Genomic DNA, 27,682 nt, shown 5'->3' with positions numbered 1-27,682 from the left:
GGGTGTTTTTATGATATATTGGTGTCGTGTTGTAGCGAGGGTGCTATGTTGTGATTTGTTGAGAGTATGTTGATGATTTGGATAAATGGGAAGCAAGCTTCCTCAACCCATAGTCTACAACTCATCCCTCACAGCCTGGGTGGCTTGAGTAGCGGCGCTGGAGATACTGCTGACAGCTTCCTCAGCGCTACCAGATGCAGCTGCGTACATGGACGCAATGCGGCTGTTGGCGGCGGCTACCGCGTCGGCGATGCGGCTGTTGGCAGACTCCATAGCTCCTTGCTCAGGTCCATAGACGGCGGAACTGGCTGCTGAAGATAGGTAGGCTGCATTCTCGCTAGCAGCAGAGGCAACGTACTCGGCGTTGACGCTGGCTACAGACGAGATTGAGCTGTATACACCACCGGCACTGCTTGTGGCTGAAGCGACGTAGTCGGCTGCTGTAGGCGTGCCGAAGATGGCTTCGCTGATAGCAGCTTGGGCGGACGCCGCGGCTGACGAAAAGCTATCTTGAGCTGATTGTGTTCCGTAGAGCTTCTCGCTCACTTGAGACTGGATGGATGAGTAGGCGCTCGCAACTGACTCGCTGGCCTGCTCAGCGGCACCCTTGGGCGTTCCGTAGAGAGCGACAGAGGCACTCTCAACAGCAAGATCCAAAGATGCGCTAGCCTGGCTCAAAACATCTTCGATCATGGCCGGGGGAGTGAAGACGGCGCTGACGACTGACGAAGCAGAAGCATACGCGTCAGCAGCCGCGTCGGTGACAGCATCATAACTGTCGCCCGCGTACGAACTAGCAGCGTTGATACCTTCACTGGCATAGGACTGGGCAGAAGCCATGGCTGCGGGCAGGCCCGTGGAGTAAGCGGAGGCGAAGCGGTTCATGACGCTCTCGGTGAAGTCGGGCTCCCTGCCAATGACAAGCTCTGAGATAAGAGCCTGGACCTCGGCATATTGTGCAGCAGCGGCAGCGGTAGCCTACGTGTACAAAGTCAGTATGTCTCAAATGCGTTTTATTCATCGGACGAAGTTCTTACCTGAGCACCGTAAGCGCCAGCTTGAGAGTATACAGACTCTGCCCATGGTGTAGGCTGGCCGTAGACCTGGCTACTGGCCTGAGCAATTAGTGCTTCCCAGTTCTGGCTGGCTTGGGAGGCAACCGACTCAGTCCAGGGAGTTTCTGAACCGATGACACCAGAGCTAACCTGGGAAGCGGCAGACTCAGCGGCTGCTTGGGCGTTGGCGACAGCCGACTGTGCTGAACCAGACACGTACGACGCGGCAGACTCGGCCGATCCAGATACAGCAGACGCAGCAGAAGCGGCTGATGCGGAGGCGACCGAAGCCAAGGACTCAATGGTACCTTGCTGGGGACCGTATACAGCGCTCGATGCAGCATCAGTAAACTCGGAATAACGGGCGTGCGCAAGGCCCACAGCTTCGTAGTACTGTCGGCGAGCGCTGTCAGCGACACCGGTGGATTGAGGTGCGGCAAACTGGGCAGAAGCCTGGCTGAGGCCTTCAGCGAGGCGAGATGATGCGATGGAGGAGACCGATTCGAAGTAACCCTGGGTGGGGCCTGCTGCATAGCTCCTCACTGATTCAGTGTATTGCATAGCATTTGACAACCTCTCACTAGCGACTGCGAGGGAGTCGGAGTAGGCCTTCTCAAAGTAAGAAAGCATGGTTTGGTGCGCAGGCTGGGGCTCTCCAGAGATCAGAAGAGACATCTGGGCCTTCGCATTCTCGAACTGCTTGCTCGCAGCGCTGACAGCATCGTTGTATCGCGAGTTTGCCTCGACCTGTACAGTCTTGATTATGGCTGTCGGCGTTGGGGTACCGTAGATTGCGTATGATGCCGCAGTCACAGCTTGAGCATACTTGTCGGCAATGACGCTGGTCGCACTCTCAACAGCCGGTTGCTCGGTACCATACAGTACGCTTGATGCAGCAGCAAGAGCACTTGCGTACTGCTCGCTTGCGATCGACGAGGCAGACTCGACGGTACCTTGCGTCTTGGCAGGACCGAGGAGCGCTTCGCTGACTGCTCGGCTCATCTCAGCTGCTCGGTCGCCAGCGTCGGCAACCACGCTCTGCACTTTGCTGGAATAGGTGTCGACGACTTCGTCATCGTCTTCCAGCGGCTCATCAAGTACAGGTTCGCGGGCTTCAGCGATGATTTGCGCATTGGCTCCACCCCAGACCTTCTTAGGCGATTCGTAGGCTGCGGAGGCTTTCGATGCGGTGTCATCAATAACTTCAGACGCCTTGAATGAAGCTTGCGATAGCAGGCTCTCGGATGAAGGTTCACCATAGATAGCCTCAGATGCTTGGGACGAAACCTCAGATGCAGCTTGTTGGACGGAGGACGCAACACTCTCAGCGAGAGGAGTTGAGCTACCTGATACGGCCTCAACAACCTGCGATGAGGCTTTGGATGCTGCCTCCTTGACAGACGATGCGATACTCTCGGTAAGAGGTGTTGAGCTACCCTGAACAGCTTCGGAGGCTTGTGAAGAGACGTCGGAGTACATGTCCTTGGCAGACGATGCGATACTCTCAGCAAGCGGTGTCGAGCTGCCTTGGATCGCTTCGGCAACCTGGGACGATGCACCTTCAACATTATCCATGACTTGTTGGGCAGCCTTGCGGACACGAGGTGCGAAGACCTTGTCAGAGAAGTCATCGCTAGCGTCGCCGGCCCAGATCTTAGACTTGGAAACATCCTTCAGGCGTACTAGCTCGGCAACCATGTCTGACGCAATGGCCATGGCCTTGTCTTCAAGCTTCTTGGATTCTTCGTGAGCCACGCGAAGGCCTTCGTGCCTGTTACCAACGGCTTCGACTTCGGCCTGCCATTCGTTGAGCGTGTTCCTCAGCTTGTGGTAGTTCTGCCAGTCCTTGTACGTGACGCCATCAGTCCACGCCCATCGCATGCCTACTTCTTGGAGGCCAAGGCTGTGGATCTTCTCAAGTACTTCGACAGTGCTCCTGACAGCAGCTTGTACCAGGGAATCAGTCTCTTGATCGTATGATGCTTTCCAGACACGGATGTCCTGGGCACGCTCCTTGACGGTAAGACCGAATTCGCGGGTCTTGGCTCCGCAGTCCTCGTACGCAGCCTCAAGATCGGCGTCTGAAGCATCCTCTGGAAGAGATTGAATAGTCTTCTTGATGTAGTTCTTCAGCTTAGCAATCGTCGCGTCGGCAGTCTCCTCTAGCTTGACAACCAGAGCCTGACCATGTCCATTGACGGCATTGTCGACCTGTCGCTTTGTGATTTCTGCGACGCGTACTTCGAGGTCTTCAGAACCCTTGTCTGCGGCTGTAGCGAACTTGGTCTGCCAGTCGCGGAGATCCTGGTTGAGCTTCTCTTGCAGTTCAGCGCCTGTGAGCTTGGGCTCAGAGGGCTTGACCTTGGTTGGCTTTGCCTCGAGTTCGTTGGAGGCTGTGCTGGCTGATTCGCTGCCGAAGAACTCATCAAGGACACCCCAGCCAGATCCCTCGGTAGAGCTGGGAGGGACAATGGAGGCGGAGGAGCTTGCGATGGTAGGAGTATCCTTGGTGGACTGAGATGGGAGGCTTGTCTCAGCATCGACGGCAGAAACGACAGACTCGATCTTCTGCTGGTCCCTGTAGCGGCCTAGACGCTCAGAGATGCGGACCAACTGGGGCTCGACGTTGTCTCCATATAGTACGCGCAGCTGGGGCCACACAGTGCGGAGGAGGAAGGCCCAGGTGGCATCCTTTGCGGTGTGGACATGGGGATAGACGATGTCGACGAGGACGTGGTGTCCATAAGCGTGACCCTGTTGCAGGTAGGGCTTGGAGCGCTCGTAGGCCGGGAGCAGTGTCAGGTGGTAGATCTCTTCGGAGCTGGTCCTGAGGTCGTTGTAGTACGGGGCAGCAGCATCAGTCGCCTTCTTGACATGAGGGCCGAGGTACACGTCGTACTGGCCCTTGATTTGCTTTTGGGCATTCTGCAGCTGGGGCTGGACAGACTTCTCGTACTGGGCCTCTGCATACTTCCTGGCATGCTCAACCCTGTGTGCGCCGTAGGTGGCGTAGTTGTCCTGGGCGAATGTGGTTATGGGCGTCGTGTATGGCTTGACCTTTTCAATCTGCGGGGCGACGTAGGTCTCGTAGTAGGGGTCGACATAGGGCGCAGCGAAGGACCGGGTCTGCAGGTAGGGCTTGCACACGCGTGGAGAGTCGTGGTTGAGCTGGTGCAGCGATGTGGGACACCGGAACAGGAAGGTGATGATGAGATACCACGTGGAGAGTCTCGCAACCATGCTCGTGAAGGCGCCCACGAGACTCCGCCTGGGCTTCCGCGAGCGAGCCGACCGCGAGGTGAGCTGCGTCTTCTCTGCGTGGCCGTTGGCGGTGCCATTGGCGGACCCGTTGAGGCTGCCATTTTGTTTGGACTTGGTCGCCCTTCCGTTGGCCTGGGCGGCCATGCTCGCGTGTGGTGGACGATGAAGCGGTGACGCTGTGTGGCTGACCAGCTTCTGCGTGTGCGTATTAGTGGTACTGCCGCAGCAAGTCGGGGTCTGGCTACGTACAGAAATCAGCGACAGGCGGTAGCGTCTGGGTTGTTGATGTCTCTTGAATAATGGCGATGGCTGCTCGAAGTAACTTGTCTGTTAGCGCTGGGGGGACGACAACCGAGCTGCAGCAGTGATGTAATTGCACGTGCGGACGCGGGAACACGATAGCAAGATCAAGGTTTGGACATGCGATAGGCGGCAGAGAGCGCAGAATTACGCGATAGGGCGCGAGAGATGACAGAGGAAATGGAGTCTGCCTGTCGCGATTTCCCAGTCCCAGACATTTTGAGTGCCTCAGGCTGCCCCTGCGGTTCGCGTCGTCTCATGTAGGGCTGGATGCCTTCACCCGTGCTGTAGGACCCTGTGACGCTGATCAAGCACCGAAGACACGCCATGCATGTGCAAATCCGATCGCTTGTCCCAGGTACCAGACTAAATAATTAATTGTCCCTACACGTGCACTAAGTGTGGCTAGGTGCCATCGCTCTGCCAGGGGCCCGGGGTGCTCGACTGCCAAGACCGAGACTGTCTGGCGGCGGCGACATCACCACTTCCGTCGCCAGAGCTGCTGCACGCAACCACGGTTCCGGCCGCATCCACCCTTGTGCGCTTTCCCCCCAGGTCTATTCACGTCCCTAATTCCCTGCATCTGCATTGTCCCTCATTGCGCAGCACTGTACGCCCGTCCTCTTCACGCCGCTCTCTCGCTGCGATTCCGATGCCTACTTGAGGTCGACTTGTGCGGCATCTGCCCGAAACCGAACCATATCTTCCGATTCGATACAACCCCCCTCTTACCACGTGTATACTTTTAATCTCCCTCAGCCATGGCAACCGATGCCGAGCCCCTCACCGCGGGGCTCTTCGACGATGCCTCCGCGCACGACAACGCCCCCCAGACTTCCGACGAGCGAGCCATGGACAAAGACGAAGCCGACACCTGCCGGATATGTCGCGGGGAAGGCACCGCCGAAGAGCCTCTGTTCTTTCCCTGCAAGTGCAGCGGTAGCATCAAATACGTCCACCAAGAATGCCTGATGGAATGGCTGTCCCACACCCAGAAGAAGCACTGCGAACTATGCAAGACATCCTTCCGCTTCACCAAACTATACCACCCCGGCATGCCGAATCGCATACCCACGACCGTCTTCGTACGCCGCGCCGCTCTCCACGTACTCAACATGTTCGCAACCTGGTGCCGAGGGGTCCTGGTGGGCGCCGTATGGCTCTTCTTACTACCCTGGTGCATGCGTGTCGTATGGCGCAGCCTGTTCTGGGTCGGCGATGGTGGCTGGTCACAAGACATGTTTGCCGACACACCTGAGACGTCAGTAATGCCCGCAACTGGTAGAGGACTGGCCCCTAGCGATATCGACTTGATACGCTCTGCACTCGATACCGCCAAGAGCAACAACTCGACTGTGCATGTGGCAAGTACCGTCGGGCCCATGAAGATTACGTATACTCCAAACAATTCCACGACTAGCGAATCCATCCTCTGGACCTATGCCAAACGAGTCTTCTTCGGGGTCCCATTCCCCTTTTCCCAACTTGCACAACCCGACAGAATAACTACTCACGTATCTGTCGTTGACAAGAACGGCACCGTTTCCAATACTACCTCAGACCATCTGGGTGTTCGCAGTCCGTCGCTTCTCTCCGATGTCCCCTTCTTCAACTGGTTCCAGTCTCAAAGCGCCAATCGCTTTATTGTTGACGTGATAGAGGGCCAGATCATCACTCTACTCGTTGTCGTGGCGTTCATCCTTGTCTTCCTGATTCGGGAGTGGGTGGTCCAGCAACAACCTGTCATCAATATGGTTGCCCTCGGTGACAACGCTGCTGCGCAGAGAGCTGCCATCATAGAAGAGGAGGCTCTCGTTGACAATGTGATCGTTGATGAGGGCGAGCTGGAAGACGCTCTAGATGCTTTGGACGCCGAAGTGGCTGGGGAGGCCGCAGATGTGGAAGAAGCTCATGAACCTGAAAATACTGACCAAAACGAGCCAATTGCCCCTGGAGACTTCGCTCGCGAGAATGACGAGCCCGAGGCTGCCGAACCTACGATACGCCGCGTTCGCCGGTCTTCCTCGCTCCGCCGAGAACGCGACGAGCTTGTTCGCAATATAGTACGCGAAGGCCTCTCGGGTGATTTGAGGTCAATGATGCAATCGGATGAGCTTGTGGATGCCTATGACGATGAATTCCCATCTCAGAGCTTCAACGAGGCTATTGAGCGAGCAATGATGGAAGACGGCGAGGCTAGCAGCTCAAGCTTTCCTGCAAGAACCTCGTCACTCCACCAAGCTTCAGGCGTAGCGCCAGATCTTGAAGGTTCCGAGTCGTCTTCATCTTCGCACAGACCAAACATGCCAGCACGCGATAGATCCTTCATCGCGACAGAGATTCGTCGCGGCCTAGAAGAGGGTAATCCATGGTCTTTCGAGAACGTACCACAATCGTCAGCTTCGAACGAGGAAAGTGCTGAAAACGTACCTGAATCGTGGGAAGACGATGACAACGCAGACCGAAGAGCCGATCAAGGACCCGAGGCTGCATCGGATCACGAACCGGGTAGCGAGCACAGCAGTGGAAGCTGGCAGCAAGTCCCTGAGGCTGTAGAAGATGACTCCGACCAAGCGCTGGAAGGAGAACATGTTCACGACAAGGGTAAAGCTAAAACTGTCGACGCCAGTGTGGAGGATAATCTACCCGAGTCAACGTCTTCTGCACAAAGCAGTTCTACTCATCTAGACAACTCAATTACGGTCGATACTACGATTGAAGTCGACAACAGCAGTAGCCAACCTGACCAAGACTCAACCGCCCGCGAAGATCAGGAGCATTCTGAAGTGGGTCAGCAAAACCCGGACGATCAGCCTGCAGTTCCAGCCAACGCACAACCAGCAGCGCCTCAACCTCCACAAAATCCAGTGAACCAAGTATTGGACTGGATGTTTGGAGACATAGCCCCGATGGCTCAACCTGTCGAAGAGGGAGGCAACGATGAGCATATCGTGCGCGATCTGGCAGACGAAGCGCCTTTTGTGCCCTTCCTAGGGAACGAGCCGCGGGATCATGGCAATGCTGCGCCCCAAGATCCTGAAGTTGCTGCTGCTGCTGCACAAGCTGGCATAGATGTCAACGACCAGGAAGCGATTGAAGACGCTGAAGATCTGGAAGGTATACTTGAGCTCATTGGTATGCAAGGGCCTATTGTCGGTCTTTTCCAGAACGCCCTGTTCAGTGCCGTGCTGATCACCTGCACACTGGCGTGCGCCGTGTGGGTTCCTTATCTCTGGGGTAAATTCGTCATCATAATGGTGGGAAGTCCTATCGAACTCCTCAAAATCCCTCTACAGGCGGTCGCTGCAGTGACGGACTTCATAGTCGACGTCACGCTCTTCCTCGTAGCTGGTACGACGTACTGGAGCTCTTATGCCATCTCCAGTCTGGTCAAGCTCTGTTCCTTGGGGAAACTGTCTCAAACCATAGATGGTCCACTCCGTGCAGTATCTACGCCAGCATACTCCCTTGCAGAGAGTGCGATGGTTCGTATTGGTAAGATGTTCATGGATTCGCCATTATCTTCTCAGCCCAGCTACACCCAATTCACGCTCAACGCACACGCTTCACTACGAAGCCTGCAGAACACGACCTCATTTGCGCTCAATGAAACGAGCAGCTTTGCAAACGCCATCATCGAGGAGATTTCTGCAGACTCGCCGCCCAAGCTTGTGCTTAGGGTCCTTGGACGCCTTCCCTCGTTGATTCAGGATATCTTTACGACTACCTACGGCCAGTGCAGCTCTCTGCTCTCATGGCTTTGGACGGCCAAGTCGTACAAGATCACCATTGATCTAGACTCGAACAGCAGCACCGCTGCCGCATACACTGCATTGGAGCGATGGACGGCGAGCGACCGCCTGATCGCAATACTGGCTGGCTATGGGTTCTTCGCTTTCCTTGGTGCGATATATCTCAGGCGCGGCACACCTTTCAGCTCGTCACAGCAAGGACAAAGGATCGAACGCATTCTTTCTGATATACTACAACAAGCCGGAGGTGTGCTCAAGGTGATCCTTATCATTAGTATCGAGATGTTGGCATTCCCGCTGTACTGCGGGCTGCTTCTCGACTTGGCCATGCTCCCACTATTCCAGAACGCTACGCTGTACAACCGGTGGCAGTTCGCGAGAGAGAGTCCATGGACATCTGGATTCGTGCATTGGTTTATCGGTACCTGCTACATGTTCCACTTCGCGCTCTTTGTGTCCATGTGCCGCAAGATCATGCGCAAGGGTGTACTGTACTTCATCCGCGACCCAGATGATCCGACCTTCCATCCTGTCCGGGACGTCCTAGAGCGTAGCGTTACGACTCAACTTCGCAAGATCGCCTTCAGCGCTCTTGTGTATGGAGCACTCGTTATTGTATGCCTTGGCGGTGTCGTATGGACCTTGAGCCGTGCTACTACCAACGTCCTGCCAATTCACTGGACTACCGAAGCACCATCGCTGGAGTTTCCGCTCGACCTTCTCTTCTACAACTTCCTCACGCCGGTCATCATCAAGTTCTACAAGCCTAGTGAGGGTCTACATGCCATCTACAAATGGTGCTTCCAGAAGTGCGCTGGGTTCCTTCGCCTGTCCAACTTCCTCTTTGGCGACAAGGTCCCTGCGCAAGAAGGCGATGATGGTCGATACGTTCGTGCACCCGCTTCCGATCAAGCTCGCATCCCCAAGGGCCAACCTGTCTTCGTCGAAGTCGACCGCGACAATGTGCGCAAAGATGGAGAGAATGAGGGCGGAGTGCACAACTCCGATCTCGTGTCAATGGTATTCATCCCACCATGGTTCCGCGTGCGCATTCTCTGCTTCATCGTCACGATATGGATCTTCATGGGTCTATCAGGAGTAAGCGTAACGATCCTACCCCTCCTCTTCGGCCGCTACCTCTTCTCGCTCTTTCTCCCACCAACCGTTGAGATGAACGACATCCACGCCTTCTCCCTCGGTGTCTACACTCTGGCCAGTATCGGATACTCCGCCTACCACGCCTTCAAATTCATCTCCTCGCTCAACCGATCCATCCCAGATCCCATGTCCACACTCCACACCATCGCAGCAACCACCTCGCGCGTCGGTGGCCGAGCCCTCCGCTTCTCATACGTCTGGGCAACGCTCATCTTCGCCATCCCCTTCCTCTTCGCCGTCCTCCTAGAACTCTACTTCCTCATGCCCCTGCACGCCTACCTCGGCCCCAAGGAACCCCACGTCGTCCACGTCATCCAAGACTGGACCCTCGGCTTCTTGTACTCTCGTCTCGCCGCACGCCTCGTCTTCGCGAACCGCAATTCCCGGCCCGCACGTGCGTTCAAAGCTGTTATCAGAGATGGCTGGCTCTACCCCAACGCCAAGATCGCGACACGCTGTTTTCTCATCCCCGTGCTGGCGCTCTTCCTCGTCGCTATTGCCGTTCCATCCAGTCTGGCGTTTGTCACGAGTCGAACGCTATACCGGAACGCGAACGAAGCGACGAAGAACTTACTCTGGCGCTTCAGCTTCCCGGCTGTGGGACTTGCTTTGGTGGTTATGTGGGCTTCGTCGGCGGTTGTCAGGCTCCTTGTGAGATGGAGGTTGGTCGTTAGGGATGAGGTTTATCTTATAGGAGAGAGGTTGCACAACTTTGGGGAGAGGAAAGCGCCCGTTCAGCCTGCTTCTGCTGCTACTCCTGCGGCGGGTGTTGAGGGTGTTGATGTGGGCACGCAGACTGCTTAGTTTCGTGGGTTCGTCGGTCGGTGTGTTGTCGTTTTGGGTGTAAGAGTGGAATTGCTGCATATCCTTTTCATTATGCATTTGCTTTCACTGGGTGGATTAGAAGACATGTCAGTCGTTTTGTCAGCGGGCTAGCCAGATAGCTGGCCAAGTCCCAGTATCTTAGCATGAATCTCACGCTGCTCATCCTTGTTGCATTGATCTACACTATTGCCCTGTGAACTTGATCTTCTGTCCATTGGTCTATCAATTAATGTCGTGGTCAACTACGCATGATGCTCACTCATCTCGCTACTCCACAACCGCCTTCCTAGCACAGGCCAACGTCCGAAGCCTTCGACTGCCACCCTCCCTCAGCCATAAGAACCTCTCCAAGAACTCTGCTAACCCGAAGAAGATGTCCGTCGCGCCCTCTTCCCGCAACAACAGAAACACCAACAGGCATGCCGTTCATCCCCTTGAAAGCAGGTATGTGTACCACTGGCACATGCAGACCCTGGATAAAAGTCAAACTCGTTTTTATCTACCACCTGTAACACGTCAACTCACCGTCCACAGCGTATTAAACACCGGACTCCCCATATCGTTAAGCCCCACCGGCGCCTCATCTATAGCGCTTGGCGCGATGATGACAGAGTACTTGGCTGCTATCGTGTCGAATTGCGTACGCAGATGCGTGTATTTTTCCAGAGCTTCTCTTCTTTTCTTTTCCGCATCAGCGTGTTTAGAGTGGTTTTCTGCTAGGTTCCGAATCGAGAGGTCCAAATCACTCTTGTGCGAACAGTATTCTTCGTAGAAAGCGAGTGCGGTCTCAGCATCTATGATTGCGTTTTGTAAGCGCGTTAGAGTGTCTGCATCGCCAAAGTCATCCGGTACTGACACTTCTTCGACCTGTATGCCGTGGTTCTGCAGTATCGCGGCTGTTTTATGCATGGCGTTTATAGTACCAGGTCCGGCATATGACCACATGGGTGTTTTGACAAGAGCGACTGCGATATCTCCCAAGCATACCTTTCCTGGGCGCTGGTCGTCAGCGAGTGAAAAGACATCTGCCAGTAACTGCAGATCCGCTATACTGCGAGCGAAGAAGCCGATGGTATCGAATGTAGAAGAAACGATCTTTTGCCGCGAGGTTGAGATGGCGTTATGCGTGGGTTTCATAGCGAATGTTCCACAGTAGGCTGCTGGTCGGATGACGCTTCCGCCTGTCTGGACGCCTAGGGCAAGTGGAATCTGCATATCGGCTACTGCGGCGGCGGACCCGCATGAGGAGCCGCCTGGGGTTCGAGATGGGTCGTGGGGATTGGTGGTCGGAGGTCCGGAATTTGTTACTGTGAATTCAGTTGTCGTTGTCTTGCCTGTGGGAGACGTCAACAATCATTCTTAAGAAAGGTGCATTGACTAGCCGAAGATCAAAGCTCCTGCAGCTCGTAGAATGGCAACAGCCGATGAGTCGCAGCCAGATTGGTGTCCCTTGTATATTGGAGAGCCATATTGGGTGGGCATGTCTGGGGGTTGTCAACATCTGGCATACAAAGGACTTTGCTTTACGACCTTTCGTGTTCATCACATCTTTGATACCTATCGCCACTCCATGCAGCGGTCCTCTCTGGTTTTCTGGTATTTGATCAAGTTCTCTAGCTCGGCGCAGAACAAGCTGCTGGTCTGGCTTTTGCTCAGATCGAGACGTGTTTATAGGCAGAGCAAGACTCACCGAGGTGTGCCCATGCCTTCACTACATCGTCGCGGTCACGGATGCGGTCAAGGAGAGATTGTGCATAAGTCTCGACCGTGATGGTATTGGCTTTGAGCAGTTCCAGTACCTGCACTGCTGTCAGAGTGTATAATGCAGGTGATGTTGACATGTTTGGAGAATATTGGGAAGGAGCAGCCTGGAGAGAGAGAGAGGTAGGGCATAGAAACATGGATGAGTATATGCGATAGCATGCATGACCGATCTGCATGCAAGGGGATGCCCAACTCGCCAATGATCCATTTTGATATCTGCACGCATGAAACGCAAGTTGCCGGTACAGATTTGAGAAGTTTGTATTGATTTCCTCCCATAGCGCCGTATCTGATGCAAATTGTACAGTAATACATGGTATACACATACGCGACCGTCGTTCCCGGTGTGGTCCGTCTAGAAACCCGGAGGGTTGAGTCGTTGACTGACTCTTGTCCACTTTGGCACCTCTGTATGTTGTCAGCCACCGCAATTTCAGAATGTGTTTGATTCTCCTTCTGCAGCCACAACCTTGTGCTCTCGTGCACTAGCAGTATGCAACTTACTGTGTATTCCCTTTCGATACCTCTTCACCTTACGGTCAAAGACGGTGTATTTGTCCTTGGGCAGCATCTCCGCCTCGGTTGGCATCTCCATCTTCCAGCGCTCCACCTTCTTCATGCTTTGTCCCATGCGTCGTAGTGCGGTATCGATTGTGCCGACCACAGTGTCAACGTGCCGTAGGCGCTCGCGCTGCCTGTACTTCTGATGTCTGGATAGCCGCCATGGTATCTTCCTATAGTTTTTTCAGCACGGGCTGCCAGATATCGAGTCGCAACTGATAGAAGGTGCATCGGAGCGGGAATTGTGATGGCGACGACGAGCAATTGCGCGCGGGTGACAATTCGGGGAATGTAGGGAGTCGCACCATAATAGACCGCCCGATAGCGGGTTTGTGAGGCGGAATGGACCGAACATGGTGAGGTGCTGGGGTTGGCGATGCTAGGCTGCGCAATCGACGTCGCGATATTCTTCGAAAGGCACTCCCGCGGACTTTCTTGGCAGACATGCCGACTAGCGTGGGGAAGCTCACCAACACACCCCACACGTTGCACAGCTAAACCCAAGCTATACTCACGACTATACGAATTACGAATCCCGACGCAGTTATTTTCGACATCAGTAAGAGCAGAAAGCCTGTACTAGGCTAGATCACGCATCCCCACCTGGACCACGCGGCGCACGCCAAACACTCCACACGTATACCGACGTACAACCTCATACCTCACCATGTCATACACGTTCTCCATTCTGTCGCCTCTCGATGTTCCTCTCTTCACGCACGACTTCGGTACCTCACGCAGCGGCGGCACCGGTGTCGCGAACTATACCCCCGCCGAGCGCGCCCTCGTCCCGTTCATCCTACACTCGTCCCTCGATATAGTCGAGGAAGTACAATGGGGCCCTTCTACATCCAGTGGTTCCGCGCCCATGTATCTTAAGCACATCGACAAATACCAGAACTGCTTCGTGTCGTGCTGGATCACCGGCGGCAATACACGCTTCCTTCTGCTCACAAGACCACGGGACGAAAGTCTGGGGCTAACGAGTGGAGGTGCTGGAGGCGCGAGGGGAAGTCTAGCGGGTGGAAGAGCTGCTTTGGGAGGAGGTGCTGGTCTATACAACCCGAGTAGCCCAGCCACGGAAGAAGCTGTCAAGAACTTCATGGTCGACGTATACGAGGCATGGGTCAAGACTATTATGAATCCCTTTTTTGCTGTGGGTAATGGCGAAGTCATCAAGAGCCCGGTTTTTAGACAGAGAGTTGCGACTGCCGCAAAGAAATATCTATGAAGGGAGAGGAGACATCACGGAATCACCAATTCAAGAATGGAGACGACCATCGGCCGAGGACCCATTTTATACCCGGGTGCACGGTGAATGGCACAAGAGCAGTCTAGATTATTGCGATCTGATTGGAGAGTATCGGCAAGATAACTGCTGAAAGGTCTCACTTCCACTTCGCAGCGACGCAAATCTGAGACAAGGAAGGCAGCAACGGGAGCCTTCGAGCTAGTTGCGAGCCTTTGCACTGAGCAGGTGTGTGGTTACCCATGCCCGTGAGACTATTAGACCTAGCTGAAGTCCACCTCGCGCTTTGTAAGGGTCATGATAATTGGGAACAGGAGGATCAATATCCTGAGAGTCGATGCGATGGAGTCTCTGTCGCGCACGCATCTTTTGATAAACACTGTACTGGACTAATATATTGCATTGGGCTTGCGCGCAGCCAATCCCTCTCTATATAGCATCCTGGGTCACGAACAGCTACTAGGTCAAAAGTGGATACTCGTCGTTTGCGTCTCGGCGTTCCGTTTACCTATTATTCAAGGCACTCTACCTGCAAGCCTAAGACATGAACATAGAGGTCTTACCTTACTTACGCATCCTCAAGTCTGTGGTCACCATGAGTTGCACCTTTACCTTGGTCCCGTTTGTAATCGCGCAGATCTCTCACTCACCTTCACCTTGTCCAAGCTGGTATATCACCACTCCATCTACCCACCTTCTCCCGCTCGCAACGAACTCTCTTACCTCACAGTATTCAATATCTTTGCCTTGACTTCAGTGCGTTGCGACTCTCAGCATGGCATCGAAACCCCCCGAGGTCAGTGCTGCAGACAAACAGTGGCTCACTTTCCGACAAAAGCACGAAGCTGAGCTTAAGGGCTTCCAACGATACGCGACGGAGTCTTTTGCCAAGTTTCAGGACAACGTCAACAAGGAGCGAGCAATCATCCTCGCAAAACACCAGAAAGAAGAGGCAGAGTTCTGGAGCAAGGCCAAGGCGGCAGCAAGCAGGGAGAAGAAAAAGGTTGGTAACACGGCTGTCGGGTCTAAGACGGGTGTCCAGAGTGAGGCAAATCGTCGTTCATCTGCTGCACCACCGAGAGCTGCTCCCCCCACCAAGAACACGCCGGCGCCGAGGCCCAAAGCAACATCTATATCCAAGCCAGCGAGCAACTCAGCCACACCGGTAGCAGGACTCAGGAATAAGAAGGCCGCTGTCACTATCATTGATCTTTGTTCCGACGAGGATGACGATGAACCAGTATTACTCAAGGAAAAACCTGCTTTACAGATAGCCGGGCAAGAGCCTATCGCAAAAGACCCTCCCGGCTTGTCTGGCAAGATCGGAAATGCGGTAAGTCGGCAAATCCTAAAAGTATTCTTGACCTAAGACTAACTTATATAGAATACGTCAGAGCCAAAACAGCTGAAGCGTGAACACAGTATCTTTACTCAGCAACCCCAACACCTACTTATACAACCGCCCGCGCTATGTACAAGTAACAGTAACACTTCCGGTGTGCACGTCTCGAACTCCGTCGCCTCTCAGCATGCGCCGGCAGCTGTCCTCAGTACACAGCCGAACCTGGTTGGGGGCGTGGGTTTTGGCAACTGGGCAAATGTGCCTCGCATGTCAGATGCCCGTCAAGGAACAGCACTCAATGTTGGAGGTAGACCATTATCGGCTTCCTCTCCGTGGGCTACCCCCACAGTTTCTGCTTCACAACGCCTACAGTCGACGAGCGGTTTCGCTTCTTCGAGGCTCTCTCAAGCCCACCAGCCAGACAACTTTCAATCGCAACAAAGTGTAGGCTACCAATCAGGCCAGTCGTCGATGTTCCGGGAATCAGCTTTCCATGGCCTTCCTCGAGACGACCACGGAGCTTTGCGAAGTGCAGGCCATGCTTACTATTTGAATGGCTCAATCGAGTCTTCGCAAGACCTTGAACGTAGAGACAGGTTTGGTCCTGATTCTGTCCCTGATCATGCAACCAAAAGCGTGGAGAGCGACCTTCGTAAATCGGTTTCGGATGGTATGGACACGATGATGCATGAAGCTCCGCGTAGTAAGCTTGCTGTCTTCGATCTTATAGTGACTGAACTAACGTATACATAGCTCCGACAAGACCACAGCAGCACACTCCAAATATGCTTCCATCGCCGCAAGATACTGGTCTCGTATCCACTCAAGAGAGCCCTCGCACCCCAACCGCAAAGCCACTTACCCCTACCACTCCTAAGACTCCCAGCTTCAGAAGGCCATTCCTCCCAGCCAGTGCCACCAAAGACAGTATTGCGGTTGCTAGGGGTGTTCGGGCTGGGTCGCAGGTATCTACTTCTACGCCTACTAATCGCGCCTCGAGTGTTTCGCAAAGTCAACGCGATGCGTCAGTCGTATCGCATACTTCTTTTTCCTCGCGTTCAGGCAGAGGCAAGCGGAAGGTGGTGGATCTCAGCAGCGATGAGGAGAGTGACTATGCCCCGCCGTCTGATGATGAGGAGCCTAGTTCCCCTGTCATGATGGACGATGCTCCTGAGCCTGTAAAGAAGCAGACATCTAGGCCGGCGAGCAAGAAGGCTAAATTTCCTCCGCCACTCCCACCACCTCTTGCCTCAAAAGGTGTGTATAACAAGGGAAAAAATGGCTTTGGTTTCACGAGCTTGCAGAAATCGAAACCCAAGGTCAACAGCCAAATTGATGTGGCATTACCGACCACCCCACCGCGTGTGCCCACCAGAAAGCCTCAGCCGACGACACCATCTACACCGACACCTGCGTCTCAGAAGTCCAAAATCGTTACGTTAAAGACTCAAGGAGCAACGGTATCGCGCTCACCCCGAAAGGCCAAACTTGACGCGTCTGCAAAGATCACACAGCTTAGCGAAGCCGAATTAGAAACTCGGACCAGCATTGCTATCGATGAAGCGAACCAGCGCGAGAGAGCAACAGCTGAAGCTGGGATTTTCGAGCAAGTCAGAGGTGGCATGCGGGCTATGTCCATCACTCCCGCACCTAGCACCGCTGGCAACGCTGCAGAGGACGTAGAAATGCTGGCCGACGTTTCAGACTCTGAGATCACATCCCCCAAACACGGCGCTGGATTGGATTCGTGGACAGACTCTCGCTTCAATGGCGACAGGTATCTTGCCAAGTCACGCGCTGCTCGACCCATAGTGGAAGACGACGAGGACAACGACTACGATGACCCGGACATCAGTAAGTACAGCGTCGTCGACGGCGTTATTGTGCATGAGGCGGATCGAGAGAGACTGAGACTGACGCAAGAGCAGGAAAGGCTTACGAGATCAAGAGGGACAGACGGTGGCAGTCGCGCACGTGCAGTGACCGCAGTTGAGATGCCGAAGCATGCTCAGGGTGTGGCCGGGCAGAGTGGGAGGCGCGCAAGAAAGACTATGAGGTGAGGAGCACGGAGCTGGAGCCATGGGGATTAAATGAAAGCTACGCCTTGTACGATGTACATTGGTTGAGATTCCAATGTCGCAAGAGCGTTTGGAAGTGGAGATATCTCTTGAAGGGCAGGATGTATCGAAGTATCTGTATCTTCGTCTACTCGCATGAAGTCGCGATATGCTTCGCACTAGCTACACCTCTATCATTCATCGAAACTTCGTACAGTTCTGACTTAGCTAGTGGTAACGAGAGGCTGGTACACATTCCCCAGTGGTATCACACTTTAGCCCATCGACCATATCAAATATCTCTTACGTGAAGGCAAAACGAACAGCACCCAGCTAGCCAACCCATCCACAGCTCACTCACAGTAAAAGCATCCAGATCACCACAGACTGCAAAGAAGGAGATGACGATGCGCTGCATCTTATCAAAGCACCGAATCGGCCAGACAATACTAGTTCCGTCCCCGTTCACGCACCTGCCCCCCCACTCTCCTAAGCGCATGACAGCAACCGCCAACAAACGCCTTCCTAGAACCCGAATCTCGACGCGTCCAAAAGTCTCATCTACAGTAGTAGTAGATGCCCTAACAGTGTCAATAGTAAACGATAAAGCTTTCCTGCCCCGCAATGGCTAAAACACTAGCTCATTAGCTCACGCGACCAGCCAGCCTCATTCAATAAACGGCGCTCCGTGCATCTAACAGAGGACGAGCTCAATCAACCATCCTGCACACGAGAGCCAAGACGGGGAAACGAGCATCGACGACGCAGCAAAAAAACGGTCGGCGGTGCTACTACTTTCAACGGTTTGGCAAGTCGCGCCGAAGATTAACGTTAACGTCAGTGTTAGCTGTTTTTAGTGCCGGAAAGTGGGCGGTTACCAACTTGTGACTGGCTGGCTTTGGGTGCCCGGAGTTTTTTTGGAAAGTGGAGTAGCTGTTAGCTAGTCTAGCTAGCTTAGCGACATAGTTGGTTCGGATTAGTTAGTTCGCGCTTTTCTAGGTTCGCAGACTTGCAGTGGAGAAAGGTCTTGGGAGTTCGGTTCTTCTTGGTATTAGCATTCGGGGCGGCCGTGAGTGGATGGGATGGCTAGAGTCTTTGATGGATGTTGCGTGGTCGCGCAAGTGACATTGCGGACAATTGATCTTGATCTGAGATGCTGCGAGACTGCGAGACGGGACAGAAGGTGTCGATTAGAAAAGTGAATTGTTGCAGGTAGAGTGCGCAGACGGAGAAAAGCATCTGTTTCACACACGAGTATACCAAGAGCCTTGGAACTGCCGTCAGCGCGAAAAGCGAACGATATGTCAGCCCATCTCTGGTTTAGTTTTGACAAGCCAACTAGGCATATCCCGCCCAGTGTGACATGCCCTCCAAGCACCATCGCTGCAACTTCGGAGAGTTTTTCTTACGTTGCTTTGGAAGACGGAGGGAGGGGGCCATTTCCGACAACTACGCCTAAGTTCGTAACGGTTTTACCGTTTTCGACGCCTTTCGGGGAGGTTGGCAGCAGTTGGGTTGGTTGGGGTCCTTTCCGCGCGTACCTCGTCTCGCGTGCCACATGCCACATGCATGCATGGGTAATTTCGGTCTCCAACGGCCAGCCGTTCCGGCAATCGTGTCTAAACCGCAATCAGCCTGTTCTACCCACACACCCCAACAACCGTCGGGTCGCGTCGCGTCGCACAACATTGCATTGCGTTGCAGTCGTGTGCCTGGCCTTCTTTGATACCCTGCCCTGTTGCGTGCGGTGCGCCCCCCCTCGCCCCTTACTACCCACACCTTACCCACCCTGAAAAGCAAATCATCCTTGTGTGCCTGAGCTGGGTAGTCAGGCACCAGGCACGCAACGCGTAGACATGAGTGGTATTCAGCCACGCGAGACCAGGCTCTCCCGGCCTGTCATCTGTCCGCCTTCCGCTTTGCGAACGTATGGGGGAGGGATGTCCCTAGGGGAGAGTAGGTCGACCGAACGACTATCGACGTGATTTATTTGTCTCGGACAATATCACGTCGAGCATGCATGGAAAGGCTTGCGTGCCGTACCGCTGTGAGTAATCGTGAGTGGCCACTGAGCGGTTCGTGTGGGTTCTCTTCTCGTTCGGTGCTTTGAAGAATTGCGGGCGAACTGGTCAGCTGGCTGCATCTGGGATGCATCCTCCGGGTCTCTTTCGATGATACACAAAACGCCTCTTCCAAGGTTTCGAGGAGGGCAATTTACTCTGGACTTTTGCCGGGCAGTAAACACTCGCAAGTAATCACTTAATGTCAGAGTGCATGTTTGTTTTTGAAATGTCTATTATATGTCCAGGGTAGCAACAACTAGCCCATCTACCGAATACTCACAAAACATGCGCAATATAAACATATCCGAAGACGCAATCATAGCCGACAAGACTCCTTCCTCATGCCATAGACAGCGTCCTGAGTCATGCTTTTAGATGCTTCCTTGTCTCTTTTTACCGCAGACGCCAAAGTCCATTCGCACAAGGGATGATCGCTCAACACGCTATAAACAGACAGGAAAGAACAGACCGAAAACCGACCGAGTATGTCGCAAGAGATCATAACTTGCCGACGGGTATCAAGACGGTGGTGGGTGGCCGAGAAGTATCGAAAAGAGAGAGAAGCAGTCATCGGCAGATGAACGACCAGTCTGAAACCCAATACAGCCACGATGAAACATGGGTGTAAGCAACAGCCGGGCCTGTCGCGAAGGATTTGGTGCCGAGTCGAAAAGGGTTGTCAACCCCGGTCGTTCGTAGGGGCTCCCTGCAAGTGCCGAGAAAGTGGGTCAACGGGGCGGCTGCCTGCAACCAGGGCATCCGTTTGGAGCATGTGGCCTGAGACTTCTTAAGGAGAGCCATCGCGCCTCGCCTTCTTGCTCTTCTCGATTCTCTCGTTCCACCGCCTCTTTCCAACACGAGTCTCGAAATGTGGGGCTACTTGGGTCACATCTTGACCTTGACCCATCATGCTACTTCTCATCTTGTTGCGGTAGGCATCAACTGTTGATAAGGTTAGTAAAGCGTTCTTCTTCGTACCGAGCCATTGACTTACGAGACTTTTGCAGAAACAATGTCCTTCCTGCGAAAACACGACTCTGGCTCCAGCTCATGCGGTAACCAAGATCGTTGAGCGTAATCTCCTTCGACCGCTTCGCACGAGTAAGACGCGGCTTCGGCACACGAGTCTCGCCATCCAGCGTTGGAACAGGTACAACAGTAGAGCCAGCCAGAGGGAAGCTCGGGTCGCTCTCAACATCGGGCTCGTCAGCAAAGACCTTGCTGCCACGAGGGCTGGCAGGTGGAGAGGTCATTTGCATGGCGAAATAGCTACGTGGGAATACCGAGTTGGACTTGCGGTAAGAATCAGGCATCTCCTCCATCTTGACCGTGTCGAGAGTAACTCGCACGCGAACCCTAGTTCCTCGTTGCGCATCATCTACAAGGATGAATTTGCGGCGCTTCGAGTCAGGTAAGTCGCCAAACATGGCTAGCTTTCGCTCTTCTTCGTCTTGCTCTTGCTGCTTTGAAACGGGCACACCCGCTGCGTGCGATGGAGGCGGAGGGTGGCTCAGGCTGTCGTGGATCGGCGGCATGCCGCTGGAGCCTGCGACGGAGTCGCTCGATGGGTAATTCGGGTAGAAGCTCTGAGCGGGCCGCCCGTCGGTAGGTGATGATGATTGACCGTTTGGCGCTTGGTGATGGTGAGTGTGTGATTCACCGTATTCATTGGCTGTACACAAAGAGAGTTAGCTTGCACGTCCAAACATGTCTCTACTTCCCGTCCTGCGCTGCTGAACCAAAAACATGTGTAACTATGGGGTGGGTATATATGCAAGCATGCATGGGGCAGTGGTATCGAAGGGGTATTACATCAAGGAGTATGTAATGTACATGGAGAAAGAACGACAGAGGTATCATTTAACAGCCAACAACAATTGCGCCTTATCACATCACATCTGGTGAAACATACCGCTAACGTCATCTGGTCCTCCGTGGGGCCCTCCAGGTCCATCATGGTGATGGTGCATCTGAGGGCCGCCCATGCCCATGTTCGGTTGTCGGGGCGGTGCTGCTAATCCGGCAGAGTTGGGAACACCGGGAGCACCTGGTCCACCTGGTCCAGCCATGTGGTTACCATGGTTAGCCGATTGGGCTTTCCTTGTGGTCATCTTGGCCATTCTGCGCACGCGTCGGCTCCTTAGTCGGGGGTCTTGGTTGCTGTTCCTCCAGCTGTCGACGGCGCGCTGGATGAGACCACGCTTTCCGCGCAGGCAAGGGTTCAACTGCGCTAGAGCCCAGCCGACGGTGTTGCATTCAGTCTCGTAGTGAAGACGGTTGCCCTTGTATTGGTCCTTGGCGCAGCAAGCGCGAGGGTATACGCAGTTCTCGGTCTTGAAGTCTTGCGGCAGCTCGTCAACATTGATAGACTCGACATCGCAGCGGATGGTGTACTCCATCTTGACTCTGTCGCGAGAGTACTCAAACGCGATCCATTGCACACCATTCTGGTCTTGTCGCACAACAAGGGGAGTGGTGGCAGGAATGGGACCAGGCGCGGCATTAGGGTTGACATTGGGTCCTCCGGGAGGGCCAGCGTGCATGTTGGGGGTGCCGACGGGAGGGCCTTGAGGCGGAGCTTGAGGCGGGCCGAGTCCTGACGGTGGCCGTTGAAGTGGCGTCTGCGACATGCGCGACTTGGGGCTTCCGGTCATTCCAGGAGTTTGGGGGTGATGCTGCTGATGTTGTTGCTGTTGCTGATGCTGCATCTGCTGGTTTTGCTGGTGGGACATGAGCAGCGATTGCGTCGCCATTGGTTGCTGTGGCGCGCTTGAAGGATGCTGCTGGTAGGGTGATTGTTGGGGAACTGGCGCCGAAGCATAGGGTGTGTAGTACATTGATTGAGGCATCTGGCTGGGCGGTTGTCCATAGATTGGCCGGCCGTGCTGGTCGTGCTGTGGAGACTGAACAGATGCTGGTGAGTTTGACTGCGGGGTGTGGTATGAGATCGGAGGATAACCGCCCCTGTTCATTGTTGCGGCCGCCATGAGCTCTGGGGTTTCTGCGAATTGTTAGAATTCCATTTTGCGCGGGGGTATATACGACCAGGGCATCCAAGTCGAAGCGTCATTAATGCGCTGGGCGCATGGACAAACGCGTGGTGATTTGTGTTCAGAAAAACAAAACATACCTGAGGACGAGTAGTTACTCGGCGCACTGTTGGTGCTGTAGGGGCTCTGGTGGTGCTGGGAGTAGTAGGGAACCTCTTGCTGCTGTTGCGGCGGTGGGGGGCCTTGGATCTGCTGGATGTAGGGCGATTGGTGCTGCGGCGGGCCCTGGGGGTTTGGGTGCTGTGGTGATGGGTAGTGGCCCTGTGCAGGACTCTGAGAAGGCACCGACTGGTGGGGAGAGTCGGGATGGTGCTGGTGTTGATGTTGTTGATGGACTACACCAGGCCTAGGGTGGTGAACAGGAAGGTGACTAGGCGGTGGCAAGCCCTGAGCCGAGTGGGGATGATGCTAAGAAGACAGCCAGTCAGTAAGGCTGCTGGGGGCAAACAAAAGATAAAAAGCAAGCGTCGACTCTCGGTGCTGTGGTGGTGATCGGGGCTGGGGGTGCAAGCAAGTGAGAGGTGGGGGTGCGGGTCGCTGTGGTTGGCTGGGCGGCTAGGGTGTAGCGACGGATGTGCAGCAGCAGCGTGGTAGGCGAGGGGCAGGGTCTGGAAAAAGACAGGACGGTAGGGTATAGTTTATAGGATGGGAAGGGCAGACTAAAGAAAGCAGGGCGGGACTTCGCAACGTTGACAACACAGAGCGGACCAGCGGTGGGAGCGGAAGGCTGCTAGGATGGCAGGGATTCCGCTGCTGGTAGGCTGCGTGACAAGAGGCTTGGACTGGCTTCAGAGGAGACAAGGAAAGCTTTGGCAAGTGCGACAGGGGAGGCGGGTTTTGGGTAGCAGGGCTGCTTGGCGGGAAGGGCATACCATGTAGGCAGAGACGCGCCGGAGCTGGGGTAACTCGTTGTGTGTGGCCGCGACGTGCAGTGGCTGCTGCAGCATGCAAAAAGCGCGAGGGTGAAGCTACCAGCGGCGGTGACGGGTTTAGGGAAGGGTTCTGCGACGCGCACGACGAAACTCCAACGGTCGAGGGTGCGGCAGGGCCGATCAAGATGGGAGCGAGCGGAGGGTAGCGAGTGTATGGGATGATGCAGGTGGTCGAGCGTGCGTGGTAGGGGGTGCAAGGAAGCAGAGGCAACTCACCATCTTTTGCGACGCTACAGGCGCCGGGTCTTCCTTATACTTGCGGGCCCTATCTGGGATTTTTGGCTGCGACATTGTTATTATTGCGCGGTGGTAGACGTCGAAGGATCCGGGCTGCGAGGGTCCGGGCGCAGCGGTGGACGAGGGTTGGGGAGCGATGCAGTAGCGTGGCCTGCGCAATTTCACGCGCAGAGCAGGTGGCGCTAGCGACGTCTAGGGAAAGGCAGCGAGGAGAGTCTGCAAAGGCGGTGGGAGGGCCGAGGGTGGAGTCGGTCGTTAAATCAACCTGGAACAGCCACCTCCCTGCTCTGCTGCACGCTCGGACGGAGCAGCTGTTTCGAGCGCCCAAGCCGCGGATGCGAAGGGGCCGGGATCAGGGATCGCCGGCGGAATAGCCCTGGTCGATGGCGATGTCGTCGCGGAGGGTGGGTGCTGCTACTGCGAGGATGGAGCTGCTGTTTGATGGAAAAGGCGCGTCGTCTTAGACTCTTGTTGCTGCCCGCTGTCGCGTCCGGTGGAGCACGTGACGGTCAGGTTTCGGCGGGTGGGGCTTTGCTGCCCAGAGCAAGAGTCGAGCCAGAGCCAGCGCAAAAGACAGCTCGAGGACGAGCTAGCGGTTCCTTCGCGACGTGAGACTGATAGCAGCTGCCGTCATCGCCCATCGCGCCTGCCCGTCGCATGCTCGTCGCCCCTGCTTCGCTCGGCTAAATCCTCGACATGGCAGTCGCGACCCCGCGGTACCTCCCTCGCACCCATGGCACACCTGGCGTCTTAATCCGGCCTGCTATAGCTCGCACACGATGCCACCTGCTGCTTCTGCCATTTCATCTCGCCCAGGGCACACAGTGCTCCGCCCGCCGCTGCTCTGACGCGTCCTTCGAGTCCAATTCACCGCCGCTAGTCGACCGTTTTAGCAGTTGCACCACCCAGCCCAGCGCCCCGCCGTCTTGCACGCCATTGGCCCGTGGCGCCGGTGAGCAGACGCCCAAAACGGCTCACCAGCATGTCTCTTTGTGCCCCCAACGTCGCCCGCTGTGACTGGCCGATGCACGCCCGCAGCCTCCAATCGCCATCGAGGCCTGATCGGCACCGCCATGCCTGATGCTGCCACACGGAGATGCTTCTCGGGAAACGGGTCATGGGCTGCCTGCTCAAATCGCCGCTGATCGGCCCTGGGACGTCGGGTTCGCAACCTCTGCGGAGCCATGCCACCGAGCAAACTGCTGCTTCAGGGGCCGCATCGTGGCAGGACCGCCTTCAATGCGCCAGTCAGCCCTGCCATCCAATTGCTGCTGTGGCTATTCCCAGTAAAATTGCCCTCATGCTCAACGCGAGCAACACGCGTCGATAACCTCCGCGACAACATCCGGGCGAATAGCCGCTTAGCCCATCGCGATAGCAATACACGTCTGCAGCCGTCTCGGTGCATTTGCTCCATCGCTTCCGGCGTCAATTCAATGCTGTAATGCCGTGCCCTTCTCGGACGTCTCAAGCCTGCTTCTGCGCGCTTGTCCTCACGTATCACATGCGCACTGAAACACGAGACGCGACCAACACAAATACTCTTGTTCTGTTCGGCATGTCTCGCTGCCAGGCTTCGAGAAGATCGCGTTGGAAACAGCGCGCCGTTCCATGTTGTGAGCATTACCCTCCCTGTCAAGATCGTGCCATGGGACCTGGGCTTGTAAAAGTTCCGAGCGAGGCGTTCGCAGTGCGGAGAAACCCTGGGAGCACGCTTGCTGGCCTTGTTCACGACAAGGGAGATAGGTCAGGTACCGAGCGACCATCAACTCTATTCTGACGCCGCCCGCTACATTTCGATACAACACAACACTTGGTGACTACCTCCGCCGCCCAACTCGCGGCGCACAAGGGCGCGCGCATTCACTCTCTCACCGTCAGCATGCGCATCCACTGCGGATTTGGCAATTCAAAATCTTCACTGCCAACTTTGTGCAAGCCGAACTCCTCCTGAACACCCTCAGGCGGCGCCTCTTCACGCTTTGACGATTAGCCACGCTTGCACTAGTTGCACAAGATGTGGACATAGCCATGTCGATCTCGTCAGCGAAAACGATGCCGTGTTACATCGGGTTGCTCTTTTCACTCCACCCATATGTAATGATTAGCTGTGTGTCTCCGCAACGTGGTGCAAACACGGCTGACGGCGACGTGCATGACGGCCAAGGTCAGCTGGGGTGGCTCGTCGACATTCTCGCGCGTCGCCCGCCGCCTGGTTCTACAACAGCCTCCAACTCCGTTCGTGGTGTCGCTTCCATGATAACCGTTAAACAAGAAAGCTCTGTTACGCCCAATATCGCGAGGGCGTCATGGTTGTTGCCTTCGCGTACGGTTATTTGGTTGACAGGCCATCGTTTTGGCCAACCACATTTTGCACACCGTTGTCCGCTCGCGGGAAGCAGGGATACATGCCTGGGCATCAACGGTCGACGATCACAAGGGACAAGGTGCGCGACGCTACCGTACATGGATCCGACTCGTCCCGCAAGTCTCTCGCCCACCACCAGCATTGCACACTGGATGATGCTGCAAACCACCGCTACCACTACCGCGTATCCCCGATTCGTGATATCGCGCGTGGAAATAACGTCACATAAAGCTACCATGACATGCGAAGTGCGGTTGCAGGCCCCGATGGTTCATCTACCGAAGGTTCTCTGCTTATTGACTGACCGGGGAGCGATCGGCAGGTGAGCCCCATCATAACGACCATTTTTACATTATCAAGTTTTCTCCGCTCGCGGCAGCTGTCGTGTGAAATAGGCTAGGCAGCTTTGATGGGCCTAGGCCTGCATTTGCTTATTGCAACTCTATCGGCAGATATCAGTCACATCCAAAAAAGCGATGCAGGAATGTCTATCAGATTGTGCGATAAGATCTTGATGCTGGTGATGCGAGCTCCAGTCACCCACCCGCTTGGAAGATCTCCAGGCCCCCTCGACCTTGCTTCCCGCATCCCTTGAGGGTCGTGGTGCCTATCCGACATCTGTTTCCCGGGGTATATCATGAGTGGGCTCCAGGCAAGCATTGTGCCGAACACGAGTACGCGCCCAAGATGCCGCAGTGCCACAAGTTTCGCAATTTGGGAGTGAAGGACTAGACCTTCTCGTCCTGCTTTGAAATCGCTATTTCTCCAGCCGAGCCTTCACTTGCGAACGTTACTGCATAAGCGGCATTTCTGACAGGCGACAGCTTTGTGCTCATTGGCTCAAGGAGTACTCTCCTTCTGCCGGCTTTAATCATGAGACGGAGTGCTCCGTGCCATCCCAGTCGATATCATCGAGCTGCAACAAGGTCCGGCCGGTCTCCCGTCCTTTCCCTGTTCTCTCACCAGGCCTTGCGGCGGCACTGATTCGAGCGGACACTTGTGGAAAGGATTCGACATGGGCTGATGGATGCAGCGTCACGTTAACCGCTGTTTTCCATGATGTCAGTCAGCGCTAGCTCCCGATGCACTGCATCAAGCTACCACCCTACTGTGCGAATGGGCCGCCTCGGCTTATCAGCCATCTAGGCCCAGCCTCTTCGATATTCTCGATGGAGAAGCCACAACAACAAACACATCGAAGGACGGTGTGATCCCGCGTTCTATGTATATCTGTTGCCGTTATCCAAGCAGCTTGTAACACATTGATTTAATGACGCGTATGTTTTATTTCTACAACGCATCTCTCCGAAGCGCGTGACTGGAATAGAAACAGCCAGTTCCATATGCGACCCACAACCGAGCCTTCTTGATATGCGCTTGGCAAAGTATCAGGAGATGGCCTTCTCGGTGGAATTCTTGGTGGCTGGGTTGTCGATATCATGCGGGTGCGTACTGCTGGCTCTATCTCGGCTCAAATGCGCTCGGTCATACATTCACCTTCTTCCGGATCTTACATGACATTGTTACTGGCGCCGATTTGGCTCACGATACTCGTACATGAATTTTCGGTCCACAAGCTGGTCGAGAGATTGCTCTTGGAAGGCATCAGTACGTGCACCCATATTTGGTCCTAGAATCAGCACTGCATGAGATGCATTGCATTAGAGATTGGGACCATGCGAAGTCGGCCCTTCTGTCAGATGCAGTC

General features: G+C 54.9%; 7 protein-coding genes across 7 annotated transcripts; 4 read left to right on the top strand and 3 right to left on the bottom strand.

Moving 5' to 3' along the window:
- Positions 1–114: 114 nt before the first annotated feature.
- J4E88_004933 (uncharacterized protein) lies at positions 115–4,460 on the bottom strand (the record flags this gene model as incomplete). The annotated part of the gene is made up of 2 exons (XM_049398575.1): positions 115–978; positions 1,038–4,460. 2 exons carry the CDS (start codon positions 4,458–4,460, stop codon positions 115–117), a joined length of 4,287 nt encoding a protein of 1,428 aa, XP_049255255.1.
- Positions 4,461–5,377: 917 nt separating this feature from the next.
- On the top strand, positions 5,378–10,330 carry J4E88_004932 (uncharacterized protein; the record flags this gene model as incomplete). The annotated part of the gene is made up of 1 exon (XM_049398574.1): positions 5,378–10,330. One exon carries the CDS (start codon positions 5,378–5,380, stop codon positions 10,328–10,330), a length of 4,953 nt encoding a protein of 1,650 aa, XP_049255254.1.
- A 204-nt stretch (positions 10,331–10,534) lies between these two features.
- On the bottom strand, positions 10,535–13,031 carry J4E88_004931 (uncharacterized protein; the record flags this gene model as incomplete). The annotated part of the gene is made up of 6 exons (XM_049398573.1): positions 10,535–10,570; positions 10,877–11,658; positions 12,042–12,150; positions 12,504–12,523; positions 12,620–12,849; positions 12,982–13,031. The coding sequence occupies 6 exons, from the start codon at positions 13,029–13,031 to the stop codon at positions 10,535–10,537; spliced, it is 1,227 nt and encodes a 408-aa protein (XP_049255253.1).
- Positions 13,032–13,343: 312 nt separating this feature from the next.
- Positions 13,344–13,907, top strand: J4E88_004930 (uncharacterized protein; the record flags this gene model as incomplete). The annotated part of the gene is made up of 1 exon (XM_049398572.1): positions 13,344–13,907. One exon carries the CDS (start codon positions 13,344–13,346, stop codon positions 13,905–13,907), a length of 564 nt encoding a protein of 187 aa, XP_049255252.1.
- A 793-nt stretch (positions 13,908–14,700) lies between these two features.
- On the top strand, positions 14,701–15,334 carry J4E88_004929 (uncharacterized protein; the record flags this gene model as incomplete). The annotated part of the gene is made up of 2 exons (XM_049398571.1): positions 14,701–15,258; positions 15,320–15,334. 2 exons carry the CDS (start codon positions 14,701–14,703, stop codon positions 15,332–15,334), a joined length of 573 nt encoding a protein of 190 aa, XP_049255251.1.
- Positions 15,335–16,052: 718 nt separating this feature from the next.
- Positions 16,053–17,327, top strand: J4E88_004928 (uncharacterized protein; the record flags this gene model as incomplete). The annotated part of the gene is made up of 1 exon (XM_049398570.1): positions 16,053–17,327. One exon carries the CDS (start codon positions 16,053–16,055, stop codon positions 17,325–17,327), a length of 1,275 nt encoding a protein of 424 aa, XP_049255250.1.
- A 2,847-nt stretch (positions 17,328–20,174) lies between these two features.
- Positions 20,175–22,515, bottom strand: J4E88_004927 (uncharacterized protein; the record flags this gene model as incomplete). The annotated part of the gene is made up of 4 exons (XM_049398569.1): positions 20,175–20,329; positions 20,382–21,059; positions 21,300–22,301; positions 22,509–22,515. The coding sequence occupies 4 exons, from the start codon at positions 22,513–22,515 to the stop codon at positions 20,175–20,177; spliced, it is 1,842 nt and encodes a 613-aa protein (XP_049255249.1).
- Positions 22,516–27,682: the final 5,167 nt, after the last annotated feature.

The sequence above is a fragment of the Alternaria novae-zelandiae genome (assembly GCF_023758075.1).
Source record: "Alternaria novae-zelandiae strain BMP 2774 chromosome Unknown scaffold_9, whole genome shotgun sequence".
NCBI lineage: Eukaryota > Fungi > Ascomycota > Dothideomycetes > Pleosporales > Pleosporaceae > Alternaria > Alternaria novae-zelandiae.
This window is presented reverse-complemented; position numbering and strand designations above follow the sequence as displayed.